This window comes from Vulpes vulpes, chromosome 3, assembly GCF_048418805.1.
Source record: "Vulpes vulpes isolate BD-2025 chromosome 3, VulVul3, whole genome shotgun sequence".
NCBI classification, from domain to species: Eukaryota; Metazoa; Chordata; class Mammalia; order Carnivora; family Canidae; genus Vulpes; species Vulpes vulpes.
Window position 1 is genome coordinate 124703103 of NC_132782.1, and position 10395 is coordinate 124713497.

General features: G+C 35.6%; 1 protein-coding gene across 2 annotated transcripts in view; it reads left to right on the plus strand.

Annotated features, from left to right (window-relative positions):
* LRRC39 (leucine rich repeat containing 39) overlaps positions 1-10395 on the plus strand; it is a 31236-nt gene that overhangs the window by 19156 nt on the left and 1685 nt on the right. For both annotated transcript variants that reach the window (XR_012000744.1, XM_025996563.2), the window contains exons 3-8: positions 785-890; positions 2348-2504; positions 3032-3168; positions 6469-6614; positions 7782-7934; positions 8447-8586. Coding sequence is in view for 1 of the 2 variants with exons in the window: in XM_025996563.2 (XP_025852348.2) it covers positions 785-890; positions 2348-2504; positions 3032-3168; positions 6469-6614; positions 7782-7934; positions 8447-8586 (839 nt within the window). In the remaining variant the exon portion in view is untranslated. The remainder of the gene's footprint in view (positions 1-784; positions 891-2347; positions 2505-3031; positions 3169-6468; positions 6615-7781; positions 7935-8446; positions 8587-10395) is intronic.

Consider the following 10395-nt stretch of genomic DNA (forward strand, 5'->3'; position numbering starts at 1 on the left):
GCCTCTCTCTTTATTCCCCCTATGATAGTTTGTTTCTTAAACTGCACATATGAGTGAAATCATATGGTATTTGTCTTTCTCTGACTGACTTATTTCGCTTAGCATAATACTCTCTAGCTCCATCCACATTGTTGCAAATGGCTAGATTTCATTCTTTTTTATGGCTAATATTCCACGTGTGTGTGTTTGTGTGTGTGTGTGTGTGTATATACCATATCTTCTTTATCCATTTGTCAGTTGATGGACACTTGAGCTGTTTCCAAAATTTGCCTATTGTAGATAATGCTGCCCTTTGAATTAGTATTTTTGTATGAGTAAATACTTAGTAGAACAATTGTTGGATTGTAGGGTAGTTCTATTTTTAACTTGTTGAGAAACCTCTATCTGTTTTCTAGAGGGCTACACCAGTTTGCATTGGGCGTGGAGTTTTTTGAATGACAAAAATGTTTTGAATCAGATAGTGGTGATAGTTGAACGACTCTGTGAATATATCCAAAACCATTAAATTGTATACTTTAAAAGGATTAATTTTGTGGTATGTCAATTATATCCCAATAAAGCTATTAGTTAAAAAAATCTATGGAGAGTTATGACACTTTTCAAAAGTTAAATATAGGGCATTTACAATATGAATCATATTTATAACTCTTAAAAAACAAATTCTTTTCTGATTTCTAGATACTGTTAATCAAGTGGTTACTTTTGATGGATCAGTTTTTATATAAAAGTGAATGCTACCTATGTATGTCATTATTGTGAACAAAAATGTTATCTGCTCTCTTAGGCTAGTGCGGATCTGGGAAGAGAGAGTAAGCTTAACTAAGCTAAGAGAAAAGGTCATCAAGGAAGATGGGAGAGTCATTTTGAAGATAGAAAAAGAGGAATGGAAGGTAAGCTTCATAGAAGTAATATTTGATTTTCTGTATTTTGCGTTTTGTTGCGAGAGTTGAGAACATGATTCTGAGACTGTATGATTAAATCTGGAATAGTTAGAAATTCTAATTTTAATAATACACCAAATGAATTTGGCAACATGAACACCTGAAAAGAAACATAACCACATTTTTTTTGGTAAAAACTTAAGTTGCTTCAACTCTGCCTAAACTTAAGTCATTTGCAATTTTTCTCCTGCTAATCTTAAGAAGTAACTTCTCATTTTCCATAAACAAGATGACCATCTGCCTAACAAAAATCATATAGCTTTCCAAAATGAATGCTCAGCTAAAAGTCCACAAAATGGAATAGGATATCCATTTTTTTTTAGGTCTACTACCTGATTCATATTCTCTGTCATAAACATATATACATACAGCTGCTTAATTACATTAGGCATATTCATTTTTATAGGGGTATCTATCCCTTGGGTCAGTGTTTATTTTCATACATACAAATATAGTTAGGGGCTTATGTTCTCTTTGAGCTATTTTAGGTTGAAAGGGAAAAGGCGCAGAGTTCAGAATAGTTGAAACTCTTAAAATTGTTAAATAAAACCTGTGAAAAGCTTTTATAGAATATTTCAAAATATAAGGGGAAGAGAAATTTGAATTGTTGACTAAATTATTTTTTTGTTTCTCCATGATTTCAACCATTATATTCTCATTTTCAATTGTACACGTACTTTATTATTTTTTAAAATATTTTTAATTTATTTATTAGAGAGAGAGAGAGAGAGAGAAGACACAGGCAGAGGGAGAAGCAGAGGGAGAAGCAGGCTACATGCAGGGAGCCTGACGTGGGACTCGATCCTGGGTCTCCAGGATCACGCCCTGGGCCAAAGGTGGCGCTAAACCACTAAGCCACCGGGGTTGCCCTGTATTTTATTTTTTAAAAAAGATTTTATTTATTCATGAGAGACACACAGAGAAGGCAGAAATATAGGCAGAGGGAGAAGCAGGCTCCCTGTGGGGAACCTTGTGCAGGACTTGATCCTGGGAACCCTCCTGGATGATGCCCTGATCCGAGGGCAGATGCTCAACCACTGAGCCCCCCTGGCTGCCCCTGCATATGTACATTTATTTATTTATTTATTTATTTGCATATGTACTTTTAAAGAGCCGAATACAACAACGTCTTTAGGATATAGTTATATGCATGTGCACTATTGACCAAAATATATTATCTTTGTTTATTCTGATTGGGGTTTGAAGTTTTAGTACCCCTACCCCCAAAGTAAAGGTCTTAAAACTTAGGAGTAACAGAAAGCACTTGGAAATATAACCCATTAAGGAAAAAAATATTCCGAAGTTCTTTTGCAAATCAAGTAATACCCCTACAATTATACTTCAGTATGACATGATACTAAAATAATTTAATATAGTAATTCTGTCATTCTCTTACTTGAGTTTAGACCCTTCCTTCTTCTCTACTGAAACTGAATCAGCTACAGGAATGGCAACTTCATAGAACTGGTTTGTTGAAAATCCCTGAATTTATTGGAAGATTCCAAAACCTCATTGTATTAGATTTATCTCGAAACACAATTTCAGAGATACCTCGAGGAATTGGTAAGGAAGATTGCTTTTATTCCTGTCTTTTTTTTTACTGAGAATTCTTTTTGATACTTGAGAAAATTGCAAACATCTAAATTGAAGCTTCCAGATCCAAGTTTTTGGGATTTACTGAAGTGATTGAAGCTGAGATTTCAATGCCAGAAAAGTCTCTTTGGAAATATTACTGTATAGATTCTGGAAACAATATCTCTTGCTCAGTTAATCCTCCTAGAAGAGAACAGGCTGAAGGCAAGAAAGAAAGTTAAAAACATTCCTTAGATGAGAAAAAAAAAAAATCTCAAATGGAAAATTGGCGAGGAGATTAAACAAGGTGAAAAAAATTGTATATTTTTTGCTTATAGCACTGATAAACCTGCTCCTTATCTTTAGAAGGGCAGGACACATACTGGGAAAAGGCAAGAACCTGAGAAGTGTGATTTGCCAATACGAAACTGGCAAGTAAGTCATGCTCTAATACTTAGTAACCGGAAACTTTATTTTATATCCATCTGCTCTCTTTTGTGTATTATTTTTTTTTGTAGGACTGCTCACTAAACTTCAGGAACTAATTCTTAGTTATAACAAGATCAAGACCGTCCCCAGAGAATTAAGTCATTGTGCCAGCTTGGAGAAACTAGAACTTGCTGTAAACAGAGACATATGTGATCTTCCACAAGAGGTCAGAAAGATATAAATGTCTACGGTTTTCTTTTCCACCTATTACTGGTTTACTTCTCAACTCTGTGATCATTAAAAATGACACTAATGAAATGCTATACATTTTATTTCGGGAAATATTTAGTGATAATCATTTTCTATTATTATAACACATTTTTAATTAGAGAAATTTTATTTGGCATAAAAGATGCCTCTTATTGTCATAGTACTGACATTTGTGATCTCCTTCAAGGCCAGAGTAAAAGTTGCACTTATATCTAGTTCCAGAATGGACAGCTGAGCCTAAGTTGTAGTTGTTACCTAATAAATGCCTATTCAATAAATTAATGTCATAAAGCCCAGACAATGTGGTGATGGAAAGACTCTTGGTAGTTGGTGTTTATAGAGAGATCAGTTTTTGAGATGGATGTGAAGTTGCAAGAAATTAATTCTTCAGTTTCGGAAAAGTGTTTCTTTGCTAGTTTCTTAGGCTCTTCCACATGAAAGCAAAGCCACAGGCTTGGAAAGCCTTCAAACTTTGACTTGGTATGACTTGTTCTTAGTAAAATCAACCTTGTCATAGAGATAGAGACACTTTCAAACATATTGCAAACCTATTTAATGATCTTACAGTCAGCAAACGGAATTTCCAAGGTATTCTGACTTTGCAAGATGAAAGTTAGGAAAAATAATAAAACTCAAAACAAAATAGAAAGACTGTTATCTTCTCCCTTTCTCCACTATTGTTGGTGAGAATACCATTGTTCCCCCACACCAGTTATTATGGCACCAATCATTGTTGCTTTTGCAAATAAAACATAGTTTCTACATTCATATGTCTTGTCTTGTAATAGTTCAATTTAATGAAATGTATGGACTTGCTTATGATGAAAATGATGATCACAGGGACAATTTATATCTATGACAGGGCGAATATATATCTTATTTCTAACTTCTAGTTCTTGTGATTTTCTTTCTAGGATTTGTTCTGTCACTAAAAATGCTGTATGAATTTGGGCATGTCTATTTACCTGTGTTTACCTTAATTTTTTCACATGAGAAATAGATTTTACTGGAACAAATACTGGACTGAGATCTTGAGCCTGGGAGCATTTCTGAGTGTGGCCTCTAAATTAACTATGTAGCCTTGAACACACCAGTGAGGTCTCAATTTTGACATACGCAAAATAAAGACTGTTAGGTTATAATAATGTTAATATCTTTCAGTATTATAAAATCAAATGATTCTAGTACCACAGAGAAATGAGCAACAGGAGACTTATCTCTCAGCCATTACACTGCACACACTGTACACACACAAACATTTTTATGCCAGTGTGAAGACAAGCTTTTCATATTCCATTCTAAACCATTTGAAAAATTTTAAAGTCTGATAACAGATTTTGAAAAGTTTTATTCATGGCTTGAATTCTAAAGCTGGACAAACATTACCTACTGAATGAAAACCTCTCACTTTTTGCATTATGCACAAAACACTGTATTTGTGCTTGTGTGTGTGTGTGTGTGTGTGGTGTTAAAAATATGGAATGAATCTTAACATTCCCTGAGATAAAAATAAAACAGAACTTACCTCGATAAATGGAATATTTTTGGAAAAAGTTAGCTAAATTCTCACACTTTGAAACTTTCACTATAGTGTTACATAAAAAGAGATTAGAAATTTTGTGGCTTTAGGTCCAAGAAAACTTGAATGCACATCACTTATCATTTCTAGTTACATGGCCTCTCTTAACCATTTTGTCCTTAAAATAGAAATAAGATACTCATCTTGTAAAGTTGATGAATAAACTAGAGCTATTAGCAACAACATGAATACATTGAGACACTGATACTGAGAGAAAAAAGCAAGTTAAGGGAAGTACAGTATCATAATCTTCAAATAAAGATACTAAATTTTATGACAACATATAGTAGTAACTATAGAGAAATATATAAAAACATATTTATGTATAGTAATGGAAAAAAACATGCACAGGAATAATAAATACCAAATTCAGGAGATGGATTCCCTCTGGAAAGGAAGGAGGAGTACACAGGAGGCAGTCATATATATATATATATATATATATATATATATATATATAACTTGAATATATATATATTTAAGTTTTCATTTATTTAGGACACCTGGGTGGCTCAGCAGTTGAGTGTCTGCCTTTGGCTCAGGGTGTGAACCCCGGATCAAGTCTGGATTGGGCTCCCCACAGGGAGCCTGCTTCTCCCTGGGCCTATGTCTTCTATTTATTCATGAGAGACACAGAGAGAGGCAGAGACATAGGCCCAGAGAGAAGCAGGCTCCTGTTGGGAGCCTGATGTGGGACTTGATCTTGGGACCCCAGGACCATGACCTGAGCCAAAGGTGGATGCCCAACAGCTGAGCCACCCAGGTGCCCCTCTTTTTCTTTTCTTTTTTTTTTTTTTTAAGATTTGAGAAAGGAAGAGAGAGTGGGGAGAGGGTTCAAGGAAGAGTCAGAATCTCAAGCAGACTCCCTGCTGATCTTGGGGCCCCAGGCAGGGCCCCACATGGGGCTCCATCTCACAACCCAAGCCGAAACCCAGTCAGTGAACAGAGCCACCCAGGCGCCCCTCAGTTTATTTTCTTTCTTTTTAAGATTTTTATTTATTTTATTAGAGAGAGAGAGCGAGAGAGAGATGCGGAGACACAGGCAGAGGGAGAAGCAGGCTCTATGCAGGGAGCCCGATGTGGGACTCCATCCCGGGTCTCCAGGATCAGGCCCCGGGCTGAAGGCGGCACTAAACTGCTGAGCCACCGGGGCTGCCCGTATTTTCTTTCTTAAGTTGAGCACACTGGTATTGGGATATTATTCTAAATAACTTTTTACTGTTTTCATAGAAATAAAAGAATTACCAAGCGGTAAATGCTATGACTGAGATAGCATATGTAAAACACTGAGCACAAAAAAGAAGGTTCAATAAAGTATTACTTCGAAGTTTGGGTTTTCCCATACAAATCTCAAATTCAGTATGAAAGGAACACACAAACAAATACAAGCAAAGTTCTATAAATGCTGGAACTTGGGTATCTAGAAGATAAATTTTCTTTGAATAGATGAGTTTTTATTTATATCTTTTTTTTTAATAGATGAATTTTCTATGAGAGTTTTTCATTTATCTGGAGGTTACTTAGCTTTATTTTATTTCAGAGTTCTTGTGGAGGACTAGGACTAAAAGCCCAAGCATAATGTGAACATTCCCAGATGTGAAATATCTCCTTTACCAGTGTGAGCGTTCTAGTTTACATTGTGGACATTAATTTTGAAAACTTTGCTTTCCTCTTTAGCTCAGCAATTTGTTAAAGCTTACGCACCTTGATTTGAGTATGAACCACTTTACTACAATCCCTCTTGCTGTGTTGAATATGCCTGCTCTTGAATGGCTCGACATGGGAAGCAACAAACTTGAACAACTTCCCGATACTATAGAAAGGTAAAATTAGTTTTCTGTGCTATTAACAGCTGTGTTGAAGCTATCCATAATAAGTATGAAGTAACAGATAAAACAAACGAGACCCTAAGCATAATCAATCAAGAGAGATCCATGTAGTACAAAATATTGCTACTTTTTATTTATTTTTAATTTTAATTTTAATTTTTTTATTATTATTTTTTAAATTTTTATTTATTTATGATAGTCACAGAGAGAGAGAGAGGCAGAGACCCAGGCGGAGGGAGAAGCAGGCTCCATGCACCGGGAGCCCGACGTGGGATTCGATCCCGGGTCTCCAGGATCGTGCCCTGGGCCAAAGGCAGGCGCTAAACCACTGCGCCACCCAGGGATCCCCTATTGCTACTTTTTAACAGAATACTTTCATTTACTTAAATTAAGGGGTTTGGGAGAGAAAAAAGACTGACTTCAATATGTTGACATGAATATGCCATACAGTAACATCGCTTAGTGCATGCCAGGCACTCTGCGCTTTATAGATGGATGAAGAGGGGCACCTGGGTAGCTTAGTGGTTGAGCAGCTGCCTTTGGCTCAGGTCATGATCCCGGGGTCCTGGAGTCGAGTCCTGCCTTGGGCTCCCCGCAGGGAGCCTGCTTCTGTCTCTGTCTCTGTGTGTCTCTCATGAATAAATAAATAAAATGTAAAAAACCCTGGCAATTAAAAAGAATAATAAAAAAAATAAATGAAACTCACATAGAGATGTTAGCTAACTTGTTCAAGATCAGAGTGTAAGTGTGCAATCTAGGTTTTGAACCAAGGCAGCCTGGCCCAGGGTCCATGCTATTAACCATTATGCACACCTGTCTTGCTCTAACCAGGCATATTAATTATTTCTGATTTTTCTTCTAATATTCTAATTCCGATTAGATAACATTTACAGCAGTTCTTTAAGAAATCCTATGAGAATAGTGAAGAATGCTGAAATATATTGGTTTCCTTCCTACCACCACATGCTGAGAAGTGTACTGTAGGGATTAGCCCTCCAATGCAGCTTCCCAATAATCAGGTAATGTGAAGTCAGTTAACTCAACTGGTACACTGGTTAAAGATGTTTATGAAAGATGATATTTGTTTCATTTTAGGTTAATAAGAATCAGGGTTTCCATATTATGTATGATTAATTGCATAAACCTCTTTTAATTAATCAGAATGCAAAGCCTACATACATTATGGCTGCAACGGAATGAAATAACATGCTTGCCAGAAACAATCAGCAATATGAAAAATCTGGGTACTCTTGTTCTCAGCAACAATAAACTGCAAGATATTCCAGTGTGCATGGAAGAGATGAACAATCTGAGGTAAAAGTTACAGACATAAAACTGACATGTTCCTTTTTCATTGCAGAACAAAGTAATATAACTTCACATCAAATCCCACAACTTCCATAACAAAATTATTTATTCATTCATTTACCAATTCAGCAGTGTCAGAGCCCTGTACACCATGAAGATATGGTGATAAATAAGACACAAGTCTGTAAAATATGCAGAAACTCCAAGTTTGTAGCATTTACTTGTATGTTTGAGATGCGCTGGAATTTGGGAAGTTAAGCTGTCCCACATTACATATATGCTAGTATTAATAGTTGCTTCTATAAGCTCTGAAAATAAGTTGTCTAAAGCTAGCGTTTTTCTCTTCTAGAAAAGAAACTTAAAGATTCTTAGGATATTATATCTAACCAAATGTTCGGCTATTGTAATCAGTTAAAAAAAAAAGTAATTTAGTGTATTATCATTTGATCTTTTCCCAGGGAAATAAATGTACACTTCTATGGCATCTATAAAAATACTGTTTTTTGGTGAACTGCTAGGTTTGTCAACTTCAGAGACAATCCACTGAAATTGGAAGTAACGCTTCCCCCCAGTGAAAGCCTGGATGAAGAAGAGGAACGGGAATTATTTGGTCTTCAGTTTATGCACGCATATATACAGGAGTCACGGACGAAAGCAGGTATGACATTGTGTATAACACAGGTCAAATATTTGGTAGAGGAATGTGTATAGACATAAATTCCTTTATAGATTTCTTATCCCATCCTACCCTTTCTGGCAAATTTTGTCTCTTGGTCAATATTGTGGGAGGAAAAAAGTGAAATTCAAATCTGTTCACAATTTTGATAAAGGCTTGAAGAGAAGTTGTGAAGATATTTAAAGTCTTTCAAGTAGAGACAGGAAATAATTTGGCCAAGTGCTTGAAGCACAAACAAGTGAACGAAGATGTGATTCACTACCTCATTAGGTAGCTTCACTACCTCATTCTATCAGTTTGGCATATATTTCAGTGTACTCATGAACACTACCTTCCCTGTCATTTCCTCTTTTTCTACAGTCCACAAAATAACAGCACAGTATTTTGCCTAGGAAGGAAAAATATTGAGAATACAGATTTTTAACCAATAGTTAAAATGTGAAGTTTTCACATATAGATTTCAATCACCTAGTCTCTGATAATTAAGAATTAAACCACTTCTCCACTAAAGGAAAATCTTTAACTTGAACCAAGATTAGAAGAGGTCAAAGAGACAATTCTATTAATCAAAACAATGAAACAATAGTATACTAATAGAAATCATAGTTTTACAATGCACTAAAACATGAAGAATTTTTGAATCAAAAGGTCAAATTTATTTTCAAATAGCTGCTTTGGGGAGTAAGTATAATCCAAGCAAACAAATGACAGTTTTTAAGCTATAAGAAATCATTTTTACCAACATCCAGGGGCGGATATTAGGAAATAGTCCTTTGATCTATGATGACGAGCCATGTTTGAAGACAAGTTAGTTTGGGGCCTAGTTTGGGGTAGAAATACATAAAAAACAGGTAGTAGGTAGAATTGATGATTGTATGCTGGGAAATAAGAGGACCTCAAGATTAATCTGTTTTTGGTTAGAGCAACTGGGCAGATGGTGATGCCGAGCTGGGGAAATGAAGTCTAGAAGATGGTTCGGTGGTAGAAGTGGAAGATCAAGAAATCTTAGACAGTCGTGTGTGACATGTGGGAAGAGGTAGTTGTGTAGATGAATCTGAAAGTTCAAGAAGGGGTTTGCTGTCCCTGTAAATCTGGCAGGTCAAGGAACAGCAATATACATAGTCACTTTCTTATGTTGTCTTAAGGGAAGCAAACAAGGTTGGGAAAAACAAGAATCTTGACCTACAATTTGCTGAAGGCCAAGCTTATCTGCCTGCCGATAAAGTACCTGGTACCACTGTCAGAAACATATGAAGCTAAATGGGCAGAGGACTATTATCAGTATAACTATTGCATGTGTATGTTGTTTTCTGGAACACAGCTGAGATTAGGCCTATTGTAGAATATGCTTTATTCCTGGACATAAGTTGTTGAATGATGCAAAACAGATTGTATGACACAAATTAGCACTGCCTGACCCAATAAAATCACATAAATTACTGAATGATGTATTATTACCCTTATTTATATTCGCTTGACTGGGCAGCATGAATAATTAACTTTAGAAATAATCAAACCACCTTCCTTTAATAATAGTGGACATAAAACTTATAAAAAGAGAAAAAAGGTTACAACTTAAGCAGAGATAATAAAACCAAGTCTGCCTATTGTCACTAAAAATAGATTTGTGAATTAGCAGTATTAACAGTTAGTATTAATTGTGCTTGGAGCTGTTCTAAGCATTTTACATGTGTTATCTCATTTGTTATAACAACCATGTGAGGTAGGTATTATTATTATTATTATTATTATTATTATTATTATCTTCATCATCCCCATTTTAAACAGGGA